The following is a 21,677-nucleotide window of genomic DNA, read 5'->3' as shown; positions in this document are numbered from 1 at the left end:
AATGGTGCTCGGCCAGGTTGGTAGCCCGGCCTAAAATAAGGAAAAATATCACTATGGACTTTTGTTTTACAGGGTCAGAAAGGTCATCCTGGCCCACCTGGTCTGCCAGGAGAAACAGTAAGTGGCACAAACACTGACATTAATATATATTCAAACACACTTCAGCCAAAACCCAGACACCCACCCCCTAATCATGTCTGTATGTAGGCACCCAGCCAGTAGATGGGGTATTTGAACCCTAGATCTCAGCGGTACTCAGCTAGTTTAATTGACCGCTGCTAATTATATGAAAGTGTGACAAAAACCCATTTCTTCCCTCTCATTATAGCAATTCATACCAAGCCTAGTCACATTTAAAAAAAATAAATAAATAAAATAACAAAAAGGCCAAAAAGTATACACTATATGGCCAAAAGTATTTGGACTCCTGACCATGAACTTCTTGGACATCCCATTTAAAAAAACAAATGGTATTAAAACAGACTGATCTCTGTGTGATCCTTTCAGCTATAACATCATTCACTTCTCACAAGACTTTGAAGTATGTCAGTGGGAATTTGCGCCCATTCAAAATATCATTTTTATGGCTATTGACTGATGTTGTTCAAGGAAACCTTAATTGATATTCTAGTTAATCCAATTATTTAATAAGAACGGTGCAGCAGGTGGTTTCATTCTTTCATTTTCTGCTTATTACTTTTTTTTCTTTCAGGGGGAGCCAGGACCTGATGGAAGTGCTGGGGCCAAAGGTTATCCTGGCAGGCAGGTGCAGTAGATCTTCTGCTGTGAAGTGTGTCTTGTGTGTGTATGTGTGTGTGTATGCCAAGTATTTTCCTGCTTCTTGTTTATAGATATTTTTGCATATTTCTCACACCAAACAGGGTTATAGGGCCATTTTTAAGACTTTGGGACTCTAGCAACCATAGTGAGAGCCACTATCATCCAACAGAGAAAACGCTGAGTAATAGTAAATCTACACAGAAGTAAGCGGGAACTACCAAAATTCCTGGACATCTATGGAACCAAAAGGCCTAGTTTTACTCAAATTAGTTCAGCATCCTTAAGGCAACCATTAGAAAAAGATGGAAAGTTGGGTAGCAAAAGCCACTGCTTAACACTGCCAAAACAGTGCTCTGTACTGCCCAAATTTATCTGTCTTGTTTTAGTACAATAAGCCACGTTACGCTTTATTTTTCACGCTTAACGTTCTTCATACTGTCTGGGTCGCTTTTACCACATCATATCAAACAGTTCATCTCATTTGAGGCGCTTTGAAAATATCAGCGGCAAACTGGCTCAAAATTAAATCACGTGAACTTTAAAAGATAAAAGAGCAGCGCGGCAGCACAAGAGCGGTTTAGCAGCTTCTCATGTGAAAGCGCCCAAACATGCCCGATTACGTCATGGTTCCTCTCCGCTAATGCCGACCCCGGCTCTGATTGAGAAGAACAAAGCAAACCCACGCCCCCTCCGACACGTGGGCAGCAGCTGTATGCATCTCGTCACCTACACTTGACGAGTGCATATGCGGATCAGCTTTTGTGTACGGAGAGATACACCTCTTTCCTCGCCTTTGTGCAGGCGCCATAAATCGGCCGGCAGAGGTCGCGGATCTAAATCTGAAGCTGAATCTGCATTTGAGTTTTGCAATGACAATGATTAGAGCACTAGTCTACCTCTGAAAGGTGACAACATTGGGTTTTTAAGTCTCTAATGAGTTGTGGCATGAGGAATGAGGCATGACGAATGAGGTCTTTCAGTTTTAGTATCCATTGTAGGTGCTTTCAATAGTGAAATAGGACTAGCCGGCCGATGAAGCATAACATAATGACCACCTTCCTAATATTGTGTTGCTGCCAAAACAGCCCTGACCTGTTGAAGCATGGACTCCACTAGACCCCTGACGGTGTGCTGTGGTACCTTGGGCACCTTGACTTGTCTGCGGCTACGCAGCCTTATACGCAACAAACTGCGACCGGTCACCTGTCATAATGTTATGCCTGGTCGGTGTATAGCCTCATGCACAGAAGAATTCGATGCTGTGTCACATTTCCCTCTGTTGGTCCCTACTAGGTGTCACATGCTTTGCTGTCCTCTGCCATCAGTTAGTCTTGGCAGCCCAATACCCTGTTGCCAGTTTGTGCTGGTTTGTATGCTCCTCCTCAGACCACTGTCTGTAGGTACTTACTACAGCAGGTTCATACCAAAGTCTCTTAGGATTGTACACTCAAAGCCCTGCATTGATCATGTGGATCATGTGACCTTTTATTGTGACAAATATGCAAAAATCAAATAGAGGAAATTAGAAAGGGTGCAAATACTTTTTGTGACTGTTTGTGTGTATGTTTTTTGGGGTTTTCCTTTTGTCTGTACCTGTGGCCCTTTCGCATAGGCACTTGTACCCAGGACAGTAACAGTAATTTAAATCAATTATGTGTGATGGCCAGCCAGGGTTAAATTAAGCCAGGGTTGAAATCCAACATTCAACATACTGGATTGAGTCAGGACTGCTTAATAAGTCACTGGCTTAATAAATTACTGGCTTAATAAATTACTGGCTAATATAAACATTAACATACACATTGTAAGATTGTTGTTGTGTGAGACATGGACGAAATTCATTGCTGAACAGATGCCACTGTCCCATAATGCCCTATTTTAGCGAATCACCCACACTCTACAACATCAGTACCAACAAACTGCATTGAAGGAAATTTATTAAAACACAGTTGTGGGGGATATTCCACTAGCACACCAGCGCCGAGATTCTGAACACCCCGGTACGAGTCTCGGCTCTGCTCTCGGTCGGCTGGCCGGGCACGATTGGCAGTGCCCTGCAGCAGACACAAATTGGCAACCGTGTCTGCTGGGCGGGGAAATGGCCCGACTAAGTGGGTGGGGTCTTTAAACCCTGTGCAAGGACCCTGGTTAGCCGATAGAGGCGCCTGTGCTTCTAATAAAGGGGTCTGCTAGGACTGCTAGGGCACGTGAGCAGCAATATACCCTCCTCGAGAGGAAGACGAATTGACTACGCTAGGAGAAAATGCATAAATAAATAAATAAAAAAAACACACAATTGTGGGTTCTTACAGCAGTATATTAGCTAAAGAACAAAGAACAGAACTGTGGGTCTTCCTTTATACTGCTCTAGTCACGTTACAGTCTACACATTCCTCTAAAGCTCGGGTGTAAGCCTTTGGAACCAGCCATTCTGTGTTAACCGTTGTTCCTTATTTTGCGTACAACATCTTGCAATGGTTTCATACAGACATGTTGCTTATCTCTGTACTTTCCACTCCAGCCACACTTGTGTAACAGTTTTAAATATGTAAAAAGGGTTCAGCTAAGTAAATTACAACGTTATGACTATATACAGTGGAATTCAAAAGTATTCAGACCCCTTGACTTTTGGCACACTTTATAGTCTTGTGGTTTGGTTTTGTACAGATTTAACTGCTGTTTTTCCCATCTGTCTACATTTAATCACCCACAGCTTAAAGTCTTCCTGGATACGTCTTTACAAGCTTTGCATACCTTAATTTAAGCAGTTTATCCCATTCTTCGTGGCATTTTCCTCCCAATCTAGTCGTATCCAATTACCCGATTGCATTACGCTTCCTCTCTACTCATGCTGACCCCTACTGCTGATTGAGGAGAGCGAGACTGACACACGCCCCCTCCGACACGTGTGCGGTAGCCGACTGCATCTTTTCACCTGCACGAGGCGAGTTCATATGCGGATCAGCTTTGTGTACGGAGAGCCACACCCTGATCAACGCATTATCCCTCGACTCTGTTGCATCAGTTATGAGGTCCCTCTCTGGCTTCACACCCTGTATGAACAACAAGCCAATTGTTGTTCATGTAGCCGCCCAGCCCAGCCGGATGGCAGAGCTGAGTTTCGAACCGACGAGCCCTTTTTAAGTTTTGCTAGCCAACGGTCCTTTTTTTCAGACTGAACTGGATAGCATTAAACGTGCGTGTGTGTGTATGGTCAGTGAGACTGATCTTAATACAGTATATAGCGATCAGCCATAACATTAAAAACCACCTCCTTGTTTCTACACACATTGTCCATTTTATCAGCTCCACTTACCATATAGAAGCACTTTGTAGTTCTACAATTACTGACTGTAGTCCATTCTGTTTCTCTGCATGCTTTGTTAGCCCCCTTTCATGCTGTTCTTCAATGGTCAGGACCCCCACAGAGCAGGTATTATTTAGGTGGTGGGATCATTCTCAGGACTGCAGTGACACTGACATGGTGGTGGTGTGTTAGTGCGTGTTGTGCTGGTATGAGTGGATCAGACACAGCAGCGCTGCTGGAGCTTTTAAACACCGTGTCCACTCACCGTCCACTCTATTAGACCTTGTAGATGTAAAGTCAGAGAAGATCGCTCATCTATTGCTGCTGTTTGAGTCTGTCATCTTCTAGACCTTCATCAGTGGTCACAGGACGCCGCCCACAGGGCGCTGTTGGCTGGATATTTTTGGTTGGTGGACTATTCTCAGTCCAGCAGTGACAGTGAGGTGTTTAAAAACTCCAGCAGCACTGCTGTGTCTGATCCACTCATAATAGCACAACCCACACTAACACACCACCACCATGTCAGTGTCACTGCAGTGCTGAGAATGATCCACCACCTAAATAATACCTAAAGCAGGCTAAAAAAAGTATGTAGAGAAACAGATGGACTACAGTCAGTAATTGTAGTACTACAAAGTGCTTCTATTTGGTAATTGCAGCTGATAAAATGGACAATGGCTGATCGGTGTATGTCTCCTGTGGGTGAAAAATGAATTGAACACGCCCCTGCCCCACAGGTTGAAACCCCCTGGTATAGACTTCTGCACCACTTAAGTGCCCTTGACTAAAGAATATTGGTGTTTCTGCACCCACATGTATTTCGTTCTTGGTTAAAACCACTGGATCATTGAGATGCATGCCTTATCGTGTATCTGTGTACATATTATAATTACAATATTCTCTCTCTGTTAGGGTCTGCCTGGTCCCATAGGGCCTCCTGGGCCAAAAGGTGCTAGGGTAAGTGCACGTGTATTTCCTCTTTCATTACCTTCTGTATGTTTTGCCCCAACTATTTAAACATTGCAATGTGTCAGGCGGTTAAAATGAAGGTGGTCATTTGCTGTAGTTATTAGACATTAAGGGTTTAGCCTGTGGTGTTTCTTTTTTATGTCTCTCCTTCGGCTCAACTTGTAAAGTTAAGCAGTTTGACCCTGTTTTGGTTTAAGACTTTATTATACTGGCACCTCTCTCGCGCTCTCTCTTTTTATTTGCCCTTTTACTCATCCATTCATTCTGATCTCCTTAGCTTCCTCTAGTGTAGGGATTTATCCATGTCAAATTGCTTTCCTGACTGCTGTTAAAGCCACACGTTTGTGTGTGTGTGTCAACGTTCAATGTCATGTTTAAAAGCTCTTTATCGGAGTTGACTCCGCCCCACTGACTGGAATTTCCTGTTTAAAATCAGACTGAGGCCCTGCTGTCTTTTTAGCCCCCACCCTTCACAACCCCCTGCCCCCCCCCCCCCCCCCCCCCCCCCGCACACAAACACACACACACATACAGAAACACAAACATTGACACATAGTGGCATTCAAGGTAACCTATCATTGAGTGCACTGATGTATAAAACTATTTATACTCAACAGCCACTTTTATAGGGTTCACCTGGCTTTTTTTGGCCATAATTAAGTGTAATTGTGCGTACAGGTATTGGCCAGTGTGGGTATACAATTTGTGCGTGTACAATTATTGACTGTAGCCTATCTGCTGTCCTGTACACTTCTTTTATCCTTTTAAACCTTTAATGACAGTTTAAAGAATACAATTTCCAATTTCCAGCTTAATTGTATTTTGTAAATATAGGCATTTTAAGAACTGGATGCCGGCAACATGCTCCAAAAAAAGTTGGGACATAGGAATGTATTAACTACACTCACTCACTCACTTTCTTAAACGCTTATCCAATCTATGGTCCAGGGGTGTGCTGGAGCCTATCCCAGCTTTTCAACGAGCGCAAGGCACACAGTAACACCCTGGATGAAGCGCCAGTCCACACAGACTGGGGCGCCACACACACTCATGAACCTGACTTAACCTGACTTCATGTTTTTGGACCGTGGGAGGAAACCGGAGCTCCCGGAGGAAACATGCAAATTCCACACAGAAAGGACACTGACCGCCCCACCTGGGGATCGAACCCAGGACCTTCTTGCTGTGAGGCGACAGTGCTACCCACTTAGCCACCTTGCCTTGCTAAACAGTCTGTGGTCATTGTTGTCTGATTTTCCTTTTTATGATACACCATACGTTTACACTTTGCATTAACATTACCCGTATACATATGCAAGTCACCCATGCTGTGGGCAATAATGCATCCCGTACCATTATAGATGGTTTTTGCAGCTTTCACTGATAACAGACTGGATGATCCTGTTTGTCTTCGGCATGGAGAACTTGACTGTTTTCTACCACCGCCTTTCGGTCCATCTCACTAGAGCTTGGCCCCAGAGAACTCAGCATTTCTGCATACACTTGATGTATGGCTTATTCTTTCCCTAATAGAGTTTCGGGCTGTAGTTCTTGATGCAGCAGCGGACTGTGTTGAGTGATAACAGTTTCCAAAATACTGACTTCTTGGGATCATAAGACCCATTGAATAATCTGGAGACTGATAATCAGATAACACTGTTTGTATTTAGCATCTAATCACACTCAATTTGCTGAGTCATCTTTTATCATCGCTTTACATACGTTACATACACTTGTAATGGTGTGTTATGGCTATAGTGGCCAAATACGGTGGCTGAAAAATACACTACATGACTATATAATGAAGTATTTAGACATATGACGACAAGTGTAACATGCACATTATAGCCAGCAGGAAGGGTAAGGCACAAATTGATGGAAAGTGCAGTTCAGTACATTCCCTGTGCCTCATTAAGTCTTACTTGCTGTGAAGGGGGAATGCTTGATAAGCATCCTCATGTCCTTGTTTGTTGGTCTGCTTGGTCTTTCCTTGCTGGCTCCACAGTTCTAGTTTTTGGCAGTCCAGCGAGCAAAACCCTGGCAGCAGTCTGAATTTGTAACCGCTGTGTGCACCCGTCCAGTTTTTCAGCTTTGTGCACGAGTGGAACGGGTTTGCCAGGTTCTCCTGTCAGGTATTTTGATTTGAGATTGGGTTCAAGCCCCACTGCTCAAACCTTACTGCTGCAAAACTCAAGCAAGGTCCTTAGCCACGTTGTATACTGTCATATATGTCGATTTCAGGTGCAAGGTCTGCTAAATGCTGTAATTGTATCTCTTGATGCCTGCTCAATAATAACCCAGGTACACAAATCCACAAAGTTGAATCAGTTCATCTGGACACAAGTTTCGGCACTCATCCAAGTGACTTTTTCAGTCTGAGCTGGTGGTGAATACCCCAACCTTATATGCAGACGATTTGCATAACGACCGATCACCGCCCATTGCGTAACAGTGAACCCGGTGATCAGGTCCATATGCAAATCACAATGACCATTAATTACACTGGCGAAACAGATGGCCCAACATAGAAGATCGACCTCTTCTAACCCGGACTCCGCGGTTTACACTCACCTGCAAGCTAGCGGCCACTCATTTAATGATGAAGATGTGCAGGTCCTTGACAAGGAGGAACACTGACTATCTATGTGAAGAGGGAACGACCATCCCTGAACCGAGGGTGGGGGGGGGCCTGAGAGTACATCTCTGACCATCTTACAATGCCGTGATAGGAGCTATACCCCAATCATATGTAAAAGGCACACATGGCCATTGTAATTAAAGGTCATTGTGATTTGCATATGGACCTGATCACCGGTTTTATTGTTATGCAATGTAAGTAAGACAGTAATGTCTAAGACAGAGATATCACCATGGATGAATTCGCTATATGAGCGTCATTGTGTGGCAGTAGAACTGGAACACTGTACTATTGGTGACGACCGGTAGTATAAGTTACTTTGTCTGCTGTCAGTCTGTGGGATAGTCTTAGTATTTAGTACTGTAATTTCCCCGTTAATATGTATAATTAATCCCTTATAATAACGTGTATCTCTCTTGTTTTAATTTCATATTCCCTAAATTGTAGGGTATATTTTACTATATTTTCTTTGAATTTTTCATGTTCTTAATTTTTATCTCTCTTGTTTGAATTTCATGTTCTTAATTGTAACTAAATGTTTGCAAGAAGTCTTTCTGAGGTTCTAGATCTCAGGAATGTTTTAATGCTTTAAATTTTTCCTTATGTAAAGCACTTTGAATTGCCACTGTGTATGAAAGGTGCTATACAAATAAACTTGCCTTGCCTTGCCTTGCCTTGCAATGGGCGGTGATCGGTCGTTATGCAAATCGTCTGCATTTAAGGTTGGGGTTATTCACCATCAGCTCAGACTAAAGAAGTCACTTGGATGAGTGACGAAACATATCTCTACAACAACCTTGTGTCCAGATGAACTGTAAATGTAATTGTATAAGATTGTTCCTAGAAGAAATCTCTGACGTTTAAACTCAACAGTTTACCTAATTACAAAAAATATGTAACTGTAATAAAGATTCATTTCTTGGAACTTGAACACAGTCGGATGTTCCAGCAGGGCAAAAAAAGCAAAATAATTACATTCATGTCATAAGACCAACAAACCATTTTTGGTTTCTTTGTGCTTGGTTGCACACTCATCTTTACAAACAGTGGCGCAAACTGGCTACTGATGAATGAAAACTTGCTAGATTAGCGGTTCTTTAGGCGGGCTGAGACGTAGCTATGGTGCCAAACAGCAAATTAAAGATACAGTGGGTACATTTCATGTCAGTCACGTTGAGCAGTTTGAATGAGGCACGATCTACCAGCGTACACTGTGCGATTGACTGGTCGTACTGGGCACCCCTGCACTATGTCTGAAGGAAGAAAGGATAAATCATTGTAATCCAAAGACTGCCATGACATCTTACAAGTGTATGTAATGTTTTGACTACCTGTGTGTTAATTGTGTGTGTTTGATCCAGTGTTGGTGTCGGTGTGTTTGTGTATTTTTGCTTCACAGTAAGTGCAGCTCATCGTGTTTATCCCTGGCGTGAGGGTATGTGCCCTTGGACTACATTGTGGAGGCCAGCACCATGCAGTCCATGGGCATATACACTTTCCTCAAGGTTTACTTCTTCAGTGAGACCATCCATCCTTCCATTCGTCCTCTCATCCAGCCGTCCATTCATCTGTGTATTTATTGGAATGCAGGAGGCTAAATTTCTTCCTTTCCCCCTTTATCCCTCCTTCTCCTCTTCTGCAGGGTTTTATCGGCATCCCCGGACTTTTTGGCTTACCCGGACCTGATGGTGAAAGAGTGAGTGTATATATATATTTAAATTACATCAATCCCGTCTTCTCGGTCCAGGTTGTTGGAGTGCGTCTGTGGGAATTTGTACAGTGCCCATTTAATCAAAAATGAGAATCCCTGGCTCACAATCAATGTTTCAGTTCAATCCAAAGGTGTTCTGTTGGCCTGAGGTCAGGGCTGAGTGCAGGCCGTCTGAGTTTTCTAGAAAGGTTTACCTTAAGACTTTGGAGAGTGTCTGTGGGAATTTGTACAGTGCCCATTTAATCAAAAATGAGAATCCCTGGCTCACAATCAATGTTTCATTTCAATCCGAAGGTGTTCTGTTGGCCGTCTGAGTTTTCTAGAAAGGTTTACCTGGACAGGGCGCCAATCCCTCTCAATGCTTTGGCCACACCCCCTCCCCCAGACATAGCCAATCATGTCTGTGTACACTCCTGACCGGCTGATAACCCCGCTGAGAAACAAACCCAGAACTCAGCAGACCACGGTGCCACCTGAGCTCTAAAGATAGAACATTTGTTTTCATTTTCATCAAACGCTTGATCCTGGTGGGGGTCGCAGCAGGTCCAGTACCTCTGGACAAGACCACCAATACATTACAGGGACATAGCCCATCATGTCTGTGTAGATGCCCGGTTGGCTGATAGCCTTTAGATTCCGGGTTTGAATCTCAGCAGTAGGGGGTTAATACTTGTAATAGACCACTGCACTACCTGAGCACCTTAGGAAACAGCAATAGTGAATAAATCTATAAATCTACAAAAATTTATAGACAAAACAACCAAAAAAATAAACACATTTCTTTTTTTCTGTTTGTTTGTTCAACTATTTCTAGGTGGCGCCACTGTACCAGCATTAAAGTAACATACTTATTCCTCCTATTGCTAAAGCTTGATTTTGGCATTTAGCAGACACTTTTATTCAAAGCGATTTACAGTGCTGTGACAGTATACAGTCTAAGCAATTGAGGGTTAAGAGCCTTGCTCAAGGGCCCAACAGTGGCAACCTGGCAACCTGCACTCAGCTACAAATGAGTCACAAATAAAGGAAAAGAGTTGAGCTACTTCCATCACACTAAAATAGCTTTAGTGCATCTTGGCGTGAATCCTACATGTCTCTAGGAATGTACTTTAAAAGCAAGAAGCAAACCCCAACACACACACACACACACAATCACACACTTTCTAAAAGAAGTAAATAGCGTAAACAGACACAGCAGTGTTACCAACAACATGGTTAAATTTATACTTCTTGGCATTTCGACATGCTGTGATGCTAATAAAACTTGTAAAATGTGATGATACACTTGCATTCCAGCAACGTTTCACAATATCTTTTAAATCCTAGTGCTTTATAATCAGGTTTTATGATGCTGTAAACAGCCATAAACAGCACAGCAAAGTCTGAGCTGCGGATGCAACACTGTCAGGAACTCAGCAATCTTGGACATCAAATATTTACTCAATACATGATACGAAAATATCTGCCAATAATGAAAAGTATTAAGTATTAATGCTAGTTGCCGCTCAGGTGGTGCAGCGGTAAAGTAGCTAGCTCACCAGAGTTGGGTTTCTAGATGCATCGTATCGAAACTCAGCTCTACCTTTCCGACTGGGTTGGGCGGCAGTATGAACAACGTTTGGCTGTTGTTCCGGGGCTTAGGAGTATAGTCGGAGCATAGGTCCTCATAACTGGTGCGACTGCGGCCCCTGCTGGTTGACTGACGCCGCCTGCACAGGGCTGAGGAATAACATTGAGGGGGGAGTGACCTTCCGTGCGCAGTGTCTCTCGGTGTATGAACTGGGCTCATGCAGGTGAAAAATGCAGGCTGTACTGACTGCGTGCCGGAGGCGGCGCAAGTCAGTTGAGTGGCGTCCTCAGTCAGCGGCAAAAGGGTCGAATCAGTATAGAGGACACAATCAGGGTAATTGGACACGATTAGAATGGGGAGAAAAGTTGGGGGGAGAAAAGTGGGAAAAAATAGATAATTAAAAAAAAAAAGTATTAATGCTAGTTAAACAAATTAGAGATGTTCAGAAGATGTAGAGAGCAGAACATGCAGGCTGGTTTATACAGCACGAGATCAGGGATGTACTGCATAAGGCTGCACACACAGCAGACAGTATATACAGTGTGTTCAAAATAGTAGCTTCACCGTTGGTTGCTAGCTGGCATTAAACCTGGATAGCAACTAAAACAAGAAAGTTAGCGTTTTAACAAAGAGCTAACAGCAATTTTAGCCAAACTAAATTATTAACCACATAGTTAGAGAGCTCACTGTTCACACACTGTCTGTTTTTGTGTCTTTATTTTTTACAGGGAAGTTCTGGTCCTCCAGGGAAGAGGGGCAAGATGGGTACGCCGGTAATGTTTAATCTTAACATACTTCTTAATTTTATTATAATTTGTATTCAATTCTTTTGAAATAGCATCCTGTAGCACTGTTTGAACAGACAAAATCGAGTACCTTTGGCTTTTGATATATACACTGATCAGCCATAACATTAAAACCACCTCCTTGTTTCTACACTCAATGTTTATTTTATCAGCTCCACTTACCATATAGAAGCACTTTGTAGTTTTACAATTACTGACTGTAGTCCACCTGTTTCTCTGCATGCTTTGTTAGCCCCCTTTCATGCTGAGCAGGTATTATTTAGGTGGTGGATCATTCTCAGCACTGCAGTGACACTGACATGGTGGTGGCGTGTTAGTGTGTGTTGTGCTGGTATGAGTGGATCAGACACAGCAGCACTGCTGGAGTTTTTAAACACCTCACTGTCACTGCTGGACTGTCACTGAGAATAGTCCACCAACCAAAAATATATCCAGCCAACAGCGCCCCGTGGGAAGCATCCTGTGACCACTGATGAAGGTCTAAAAGATGACCAACACAAACAGCAGCAATAGATGAGCGATCGTCTCTGTCTTTACATCTACAAGGTGGACCAACTAGGTAGGAGTGTCTAATAGAGTGGACAGTGAGTGGACACGGTATTTAAAAACTCCAGCAGCGCTGCTGTGTCTGATCCACTCATACCAGCACAACACACACTAACACACCACCACCATGTCAGTGTCACTGCAGTGCTGAGAATGATCCGTCACCTAAATAATACCTGCTCTGTGGTGGTCCTGTGGGGGTCCTGACCATTGAAGAACAGGGTGAAAGCAGGTTAAAAAAGTTTGTAGAGAAACAGATGGACTACAGTCAGTAATTGTAGAACTACAATGTGCTTCTATATGGTAGCTGATAAAATGGACAGTGAGTGTAGAAACAAGGAGGTGGTTTTAATGTTATGGCTGATCAGTGTATATATACTGTACATACAGTGGGGCCAAAAAGTATTTAGTCAGCCACTGATTGTGCAAGTTCTCCTACTTAGAAAGATGAGAGAGGTCTGTAATTTTCATCATAGGTACACTTCAACTATGAGAGACAAAATGAGAAAAAAAAATCCAGGAAATCACATTGTAGGATTTTTAAAGAATTTATTTGTAAATTATGGTGGAAAATACAGTGTATCACAAAAGTGAGTACACCCCTCACATTTCTGCAAATATTTCATTATATCTTTTCATGGGACAACACTATAGACATGAAACTTGGATATAACTTAGAGTAGTCAGTGTACAGCTTGTATAGCAGTGTAGATTTACTGTCTTCTGAAAATAACTCAACACACAGCCATTAATGTCTAAATGGCTGGCAACATAAGTGAGTACACCCCACAGTGAACATGTCCAAATTGTGCCCAAATGTGTCGTTGTCCCTCCCTGGTGTCATGTGTTAAGGTCCCAGGTGTAAATGGGGAGCAGGGCTGTTAAATTTGGTGTTTTGGGTACAATTCTCTTATACTGGCCACTGGATATTCAACATGGCACCTCATGGCAAAGAACTCTCTGAGGATGTGAGAAATAGAATTGTTGCTCTCCACAAAGATGGCCTGGACTATAAGAAGATTGCTAACACCCTGAAACTGAGCTACAGCATGGTGGCCAAGGTCATACAGCGGTTTTCCAGGACAGGTTCCACTCGGAACAGGCTTCGCCAGGGTCGACCAAAGAAGTTGAGTCCACGTGTTCGGCGTCATATCCAGAGGTTGGCTTTAAAAAATAGACACATGAGTGCTGCCAGCATTGCTGCAGAGGTTGAAGACGTGGGAGGTCAGCCTGTCAGTGCTCAGACCATACGCCGCACACTGCATCAACTCGGTCTGCATGGTCGTCATCCCAGAAGGAAGCTGACGCACAAGAAAGCCTGCAAACAGTTTGCTGAAGACAAGCAGTCCAAGAACATGGATTACTGGAATGCCCTGTGGTCTGACGAGACCAAGATAAACTTGTTTGGCTCAGATGGTGTCCAGCATGTGTGGCGGCGCCCTGGTGAGAAGTACCAAGACAACTGTATCTTGCCTCCAGTCAAGCATGGTGGTGGTAGCATCATGGTCTTGGGCTGCATGAGTGTTGCCGGCACTGGGGAGCTGCAGTTCATTGAGGGAAACATGAATTCCAACATGTACTGTGACATTCTGAAACAGAGCATGATCCCCTCCCTTCGAAAACTGGGCCTCATGGCAGTTTTCCAACAGGATAACGACCCCAAACACAACCTCCAAGATGACAACTGCCTTGCTGAGGAAGCTGAAGGTAAAGGTGATGGACTAAACCCAATTGAGCACCTGTGGCGCATCCTCAAGTGGAAGGTGGAGGAGTTCAAGGTGTCTAACATCCACCAGCTCCGTGATGTCATCATGGAGGAGTGGAAGAGGATTCCAGTAGCAACCTGTGCAGCTCTGGTGAATTCCATGCCCAGGAGGGTTAAGGCAGTGCTGGATAATAATGGTGGTCACACAAAATATTGACACTTTGGGCACAATTTGGACATGTTCACTGTGGGGTGTACTCACACAATTTAGACATTAATGGCTGTGTGTTGAGTTATTTTCAGAAGACAGTAAATCTACACTGCTATACAAGTTGTACACTGACTACTCTAACTTATATCCAAGTGTCATGTCTATAGTGTTGTCCCATGAAAAGATATAATGAAATATTTGCAGAAATGTGAGGGGTGTACTCACTTTTGTGATACACTGTAAGTATTTGGTCAATAACAAAAGTTCAACTCAATACTTTGTAACATAACCTTTGTTGGCAATGACAGAGGTCAAACGTTTCCTGTAAGTCTTCACCAGGTTTGCACACACTGTAGCTGGTATTTTGGCCCATTCCACCATGCAGATCTCCTCTAGAGCAGTGATGTTTTGGGGCTGTCGCTGGGCAACACGGACTCCACAAATTTTTTATGGGGTTGGGGTCTGGAGACTGGCTAGGCCACTCCAGGACCTTGAAATGCTTTTTACAGAGCCACTCCTTCGTTGCCCGAGCGGTGTGTTTGGGATCATTGTCATGCTGGAAGACCCAGCCACGTTCCATCTTCAATGCTCTCACTGATGGAAGGAGGTTTTGGCTTAAAATCTCACGATACATGGCCCCGTTCATTCTTCCCTTAACACGGATCAGTCGTCCTGTCCCCTTTGCAGAAAAACAGCCCCAAAGCATTCAGATTCAGAAAACTTTATTCATCCCCGAGGGGCAATTGAGGGCACACAGAGCAAAAAGCAAAAAAAATATGAATATAAAGTGACTAAGTAATTAAATACAAGATATAAAGTGACTGACTGTTAGGTATATATACACAGTAGTGCAAATTGCAATGAGGTATTACGAGGAAGTGTTTGAATGGAAAGGCCTTGAGTTTAGGAGCTGGACGGCTCTGGGTACAAAAGTCATGATGTTTCCACCCCCATGCTTCTCAGTAGGTATGGTGTTCTTGGGTTTTTCTTCTTCCTCCAAACACGACGAGTTGAGTTTTTACCAAAAAGTTCCATTTTGGTTTCATCTGACCACATGATATTCTCCCAATCCTCTTCTGGATCATCCATATGCTCTCTGGCAAACTTCAGACAGGCCTGGACATGTACTGGCTTAAGCAGGGGGACACGCCTGGCACTGCAGGATTTGAGTCCCTCTCGGCGTAGTGTGTTACTGATGGTAGCCTTTGTTACTTTGGTCCCAGGTCTCTGCAGGTCATTCATCAGGTCCCTCCGTGTAGTTCTGGGATTTTTGCTCACCGTTCTCATGATCATTTTGACCCCACGGGATGAGATCTTGCGTGGGGCCCCAGATCGAGGGAGATTATCAATGGTCTTGTATGTCTTCCATTTTCTTACAATTGCTCCCACAGTTGATTTATTCACACCAACCTGCTTGCCTATTGTAGATTCACTCTTCCCAGCCTGGTGCAGGTCTACAATTTTCTTCCTGGTGTCCTTCGACAGCTCTTTGATCTTGGCCATGGTTGAGTTTAGAGTCTGACTGTTTGAGGCTGTGGACAGGTGTCTTTTATACAGATAACGAGGTCAAACAGGTGGCATTAATACAGGTAACGAGTGGAGGACAGAAGAGCTTCTTAAAGAAGAAGTTACAGGTCTGTGAGAGCCAGAAATCTTGCTTGTTTGTTATTGACCAAATACTTATTTTCCACCATAATTTACAAATAAATTATTTAAAAATCCTACAATGTGATTTCCTGGATTTTTTTTTCCTCATTTTTTTTCTCTTAGTTGAAGTGTAGCTATGATGAAAATTACAGACCTCTCTCATCTTTCTAAGTAGGAGAACTTGCACAATCAGTGGCTGACTAAATACTTTTTGGCCCCACTGTACATACATACATCGATCAGGCATATCATTATGACCACTGACAGGTGGTCATAATGCCTGTCTATATTTTGTAAATCTGTACCTCAGCCTAGATTTTCAAACTGTTTGACATGGTAAATTCACTGTTGATTGTGTACTGATTTAACATTGTGTTGTGTGTGTGTCCATATTTGTCTTTCCTTTCATTTATCATTCTATATGTGTCTCTTACTTTTTTTCTGTTCCTGCAGGGGTTTCCAGGTGATTTTGGCGACAGAGGACCACCAGGAGCCGACGGGGAGCCAGTAAGTCTGACTTTCCCCCCCCATTTTTTTTTGTCTAGTGATGTTCTCAATAACATTCCTCTCCACTCATTAGGATCTGTGAACATAAGCCAGCTCTATGTTACCATTAGAACTATTTCCACTCTGACTTTGGATAGTGAGAATGACTAATGGGTGTCGAATGGGTGGTACAAAGCAGGAAAGTTCTTCTCCAAACAAGAAACCCAACCCCATTCATGTTTTATCTGCTGAACTTCATTTCATTTGTTAATAAACATCCATTCCTGCATTTCAGGCCTGCAACACATTCCAAAAAAAGTTGGGACAGTAAAGCTTTTATCACTTTGTAATGTTGCCATTCCTTTTCACCACACTTAAAAGACGTTAGGCACCAAGGAGACCAAGTGATTTACTGTTTCAGCTTTTATTTTGTCTCATTCTTTCAAAATTCTCCACACATTCTCTATTGAGGACAGGTCAGGACTGCAGGCAGGCCAGTCCAGTACCCGTACCCTCTTCTTCCACAGCCACGCCTTTGTAATGTGTGCAGCATGTGGTTTTGCATTGTCTTGTTGAAAAATGCTGGACGTCCCTGGAAAAGACGACGTCTTGAAGGCAGCACATGTTACTCTAAGATCTCAATGTACTTTTCTGCATTAATGCTGCCATCACAGAAGTGTAAATGACCTTTGCCAAGGGCACTGACACAGCCCCATACCATGACAGACCCTGGCTTTTGGACTTGTTCCTGATAACAGTCTGGATGGTCCTTTTCAGTCTTTGGTCCGGAGCACACAGCATCCATTTTTTCCAAAAAAAAGACCTGGAATACTGATTCATCTGACCACAATACACGTTTCCACTGTGTGATGGTCCATCCTAGATGCCTCCGAGCCCAGAGAAGTCGACGCCGCTTCTGGACATAATTAACATACGGCTTCTTTTTTTGTACAGTAAAGTTTTAAGTGGCATTTGTGCATGTAACTCTGTATTGTAGTGCTTGACAAAGGTTTGCCAAAGTAATCCCTCACCCATGTGGTTATATCAGCTGTTATTTGAGTGGTGGTTCTTGATGCAGTGCCGTCTGAGGGATTGAAGATCACAGGTGTTCAGCTTAAGCTTGCGTTCTTGGCCTTTACACACTGAAATTCCTCCCGATTCCTTGAATGGTTTAATGATATTATGCACTGTAGAGGGAGAAATATGCAAATCCCTTCCAATCTTTCTTTGAGGTACATTGTTCTTAAACATTTCAATCATTTTCTCACACATTTGTTGACAAACTGGAGATCCTCTGATCATCTTTGCTCATCAAAGACTCAGCCTTTCCTGGATGCTGCTTTTTCCCAAACCATGATTACAATCACATCATTATTTAGTTTTTTCACATTACTAGCCCTAAATTTCCCCTGTTCCAACATTTTTTGGATTGTGTTGCAGGCAAAAGTAAATGTAAGGAGTGGGGAAATGTATGGAACACTGCATTTTTATTTTATTTGCATTTTCCATACTGTCCCAACTTTTTCTGATTTGTGTTGTAAATAAGAGACAGATTTCAGTGATGTTTCTGCATAAAATGAATGTATAGCTTTTCAAGTTGTATGTCTTTGTGCAGCAGCGTACTGTGTGTAGCGACAACAGTACTCCCAACGGTCCTCCCAACCCCATATGGCTATTTATCACGCTAGCATAACAGTTCCTCGTGCACGAAGACTCTAACACACAAACCAGTGTGTCCATTCATCTTGACCACACTCCCAGCAATTTTGCATTTCCACCCCCCATTCTATTCATAAACTCATGAAGGACTTCTTTCTACTCCTAACTTGTTTGAAAAAGAACCCAAACTTTCAGTCACGCTTATTTCCTCCTTTTATTTTTTTAACCCTCAGGGTCCTACAGGTGCCCTCGGCCCCCCTGGAGTTACCGGATTGATTGTGAGTACATAATGCCAACCGTTTGTTATGTTTTTGTAAATAACAACATGTATTTGGTTGTATAGGCTTGTTAAAGTGTACAACTGTGTGTCATATTTGTTTATTTATTTATTTCAGGGGGATGTGGGCCCAGTCGGCATTGTTGGTTTACCAGGACTGGTTGGACTGAAGGTTAGGATCTTGAATCTCCACAACCCTAGACCACACTCATTTACACACACACACAGTAAATTATACAAATATACACACGCCTTGCTTGCTACTGACAATAAATACACTGCCAAGTCATATTATTATGACCACCAGTTCATATCCAGAGTAACCGGCGTGTGCAGCACGGATTTTAGCTAGACAGACTGGGAGTGACTCAGTAAGGTCCTGGTAGGTTGTCACAGGTATCTGGAGCCATGCTGACTGCAGTGCATCCCACAGCTGCTGGAGGGTGCGAACACGACAATCAAGGTGGTCCCACAGATGCTCAGTTGGGGGGGCCAGGGTGGTACTTGGAAGCTCTTCCAACCACTGTCCTGCTAGAAGGTCCCATCTGCCCCAGGGAACACAATCAGGCATGTATGGGTGATCTGCAAGGATGGGTTCATACCCAAATCAGTTGAGAGTGCCTTCCACATGGATGCATAGACCCAGAGTATGCCATGAAAACATTCCCCAGACTATAACGCTGCCACCACCAGCTTGTTCTCTGATGTTTCTGGTCTGACACACCAATGTCTATATGTTTGATGAAGCAGGAAATGTGACTTATCAGAGAATGCAACCCTTTTCCAGTTATCGGAGGTCCAGTCTGATACTGCTGTGAAAATTGGAGCCTTTTCTGCCAGTGCAACTTCGTTAGCAGAGGTGCAATGACCATCCTTCTGTTTCGAAGCCTTATACGCAGTAGGGTTCGCCGAACTGTTGTTTTAGACACACGTCTGGTAGCCCCCCGGTTCATTTTGGCAGAGAGTTGCTCCACTCCATGGTGCTCTGCAGTTTTCACATTGCTTATTCGCAATGGTGCCATTCGTCCACTCACAATATACTTTCACCACAGCAGCACGCGAACAGCACAGTTACAATACTGCACGGTTTCAGACATACTGCCACCCTTGACCCAATAATTATCCCTTTTTTGCAACTCTTATAAATCGCATCTTTTACCTATGACGGCAACGAGGGATATGTGTGCAGACAGCCTATCACACACCTTATATACTCACCAATCTAGCTCACATAACGTGACTTCCTTCATGAGCTATGCGCTGCCGCCGTCGAAAATAGAATATGGTCATAATAATGTGACTCGACTGTGAATGACCCGATGATTTTGTCCTAAAGTTGTTTACAAAACTGGGCCGCTCAGAGACATTCAGAGACTTGCCCCAAAGCCACTCCAGAGTGGTTTTGGCTGTATGCTTTGGGTCATTGTTGTGTTGAAAGGTGAACTTTTCCCTAGACATATAGTTGGTGTGTGTAGTTTGCTCACTTGCTTACGGTACAACACAGACACCCAGACCGATGTGAAGATACAGTGTTTGTATGTGTTATTTGTTTGTGTTTATGTGATGTGTGTTTCTTTTTTTTGTCTATTTGACAGGGTGTTGCTGGGAACATGGGCGAGCCCGGACTGAAAGGTGATAAGGTGATCTGAATGCTCTTATTGGCCCTGTTATTCTGCAGCATGCCATGGACATACACCTTGCTTCACTGACTGGCCTGTTGGTCAGTGTATGTGTGTAAAACTGTCAAAGAGGTCAATGATTAATTCGTGAGAAGTGTGTGTGTGTGTGTGTGTGTGTGTGTGTGGTAAGAAAAACACCATGCACAAGCTTATCTACAAAGGCCTCCGAGCTTTCACTGTCAAGTCGTAATAATAGACAAGCACATTCTGCCAAAACTAGTAACACACAAGCATCTGTCTTTCTTTTTTCCCCCAAGTATTCTCCCAGTCTAGTCATATCCGATTACCCAATTGCATTTTGCTTCCTCTCAACTGCTGCTGACTTTCATTTTTGACTGAGGAGAGCTGTGACCAACACACGCCCCCCTCTGACACGTGTGCCGCAGCCGATTGCATCTTTTCACCTCATACTGGGCTCAGTCTCGTGCACGGAGAGTCATGCATTGGTCTCCATTATTTCCCCCAGTCTCCACGGAGGCACCATTGATCAGCCAGCAGAGGTCATAATTGCATCCAATCCTGACGAACGAGCCAATCATTGTCCGTATAGGCGCCCAGCCTGCCGGTAGCAGAGCTGATATTCAAACTCATGAGTATGTCGGCTCTGGTGCGCAAACGTGTATATATATATATATATATATATTTATAGGGCGGCACGGTGGCTCAGTGGGTAGTACTGTCACCTCACAGCAAGAAGCTCCTGGGTTTGATTCCCAGGTAGGGCGGTCCAGGTCCTTTCTGTGTGGAGTTTGCATGTCCTCCCCGTGTCTGCGTGGGTTCACTCCGGGTGCTCCGGTTTCCTCCCACAGCCTAAAGACGTGCAATCTGGCTAATTGGAGAAACTAAATTGCCCTTAGGTGTGACTGTGTTAGTGTGTGTGTCTGCCCTGTGATGGACTGGTGACCTGTCCAGGGTGTTTCCTAACTTTTGTCTAGTGAATTGCACCCACCACGACCCTGACCAGGATAGATTTGCTAATTTTACCAGGAAAATTAAGAACACATGGAGTTCTTTGCATTAGACTTTAGAGAGAAAGGCGTATTTGGTATAAATATCGATAATTTTATCAATCCAAAAGGCTCTGTCTATCTGAACGGTCCCCTCTTGTTCTTATCCTTATTTATTATTGTCTTGCCTTTTATTAGGGTGAAGCTGGGCTTTCTGGAGAACAAGGCGAGATTGGCTTCCAAGGAGACAAGGTACGTATTTACGGTCTCTGTTTATGACCCATACTTAAGCTCTTAAAAGCTTTTCTTTAAATTCCAGATAAACTAAATGTTACTTAAATTTGCATAAATATTTAAAATAAACTCTTAATATAATTATGCTTTGAGGTTCTTTGACTGGTCTCTTCGAAATGTCATGTTATACCTATTAGTAAGATTCATTTATGCTGATAAAATTGGCGAAATTGCTTATGGGATTGTATCTGTGGTTTCAGGGAGTTCAGGGATTGCCAGGGTTGCCAGGTCCTCGCGGAAAACCAGGACTTCAGGTGACTATTTATATTTATTGAAGTTTAATGACCTTTACATGTTTGATTGAATTCTCATAAGAATTTGTTTATATGTGTATACCCTAGGGTAAACCAGGAGATAGAGGGCCTGATGGTATACCCGGTCCCCCAGGTCCTGAGGTAACATTTAAAAGTTAAAAAGTCTGAATTGAAAGTAGCATTAGCCAAAA

At 43.4% G+C, this 21,677-nt stretch overlaps 1 protein-coding gene across 1 annotated transcript in view; it reads left to right on the top strand.

The window, feature by feature from the left end:
- The window catches only part of col27a1a (collagen, type XXVII, alpha 1a), a 105,984-nt gene that overhangs the window by 33,636 nt on the left and 50,671 nt on the right, over window positions 1-21,677 (top strand). Inside the window, exons 9-20 of the mRNA XM_063012112.1 lie at window positions 73-117; window positions 713-766; window positions 5,000-5,044; window positions 9,337-9,390; window positions 11,704-11,748; window positions 16,344-16,397; window positions 18,269-18,313; window positions 18,431-18,484; window positions 19,908-19,952; window positions 21,137-21,190; window positions 21,433-21,486; window positions 21,574-21,627. Of these exons, the coding sequence (XP_062868182.1) occupies window positions 73-117; window positions 713-766; window positions 5,000-5,044; window positions 9,337-9,390; window positions 11,704-11,748; window positions 16,344-16,397; window positions 18,269-18,313; window positions 18,431-18,484; window positions 19,908-19,952; window positions 21,137-21,190; window positions 21,433-21,486; window positions 21,574-21,627 (603 nt within the window). The remainder of the gene's footprint in view (window positions 1-72; window positions 118-712; window positions 767-4,999; window positions 5,045-9,336; window positions 9,391-11,703; window positions 11,749-16,343; window positions 16,398-18,268; window positions 18,314-18,430; window positions 18,485-19,907; window positions 19,953-21,136; window positions 21,191-21,432; window positions 21,487-21,573; window positions 21,628-21,677) is intronic.

This window comes from Trichomycterus rosablanca, chromosome 16 (genome assembly GCF_030014385.1).
Source record: "Trichomycterus rosablanca isolate fTriRos1 chromosome 16, fTriRos1.hap1, whole genome shotgun sequence".
In the NCBI taxonomy this organism is placed as follows: domain Eukaryota; kingdom Metazoa; phylum Chordata; class Actinopteri; order Siluriformes; family Trichomycteridae; genus Trichomycterus; species Trichomycterus rosablanca.
Note: the sequence above shows the minus strand (reverse complement) of the source record. Positions and strands in the feature narration are given on the sequence as shown.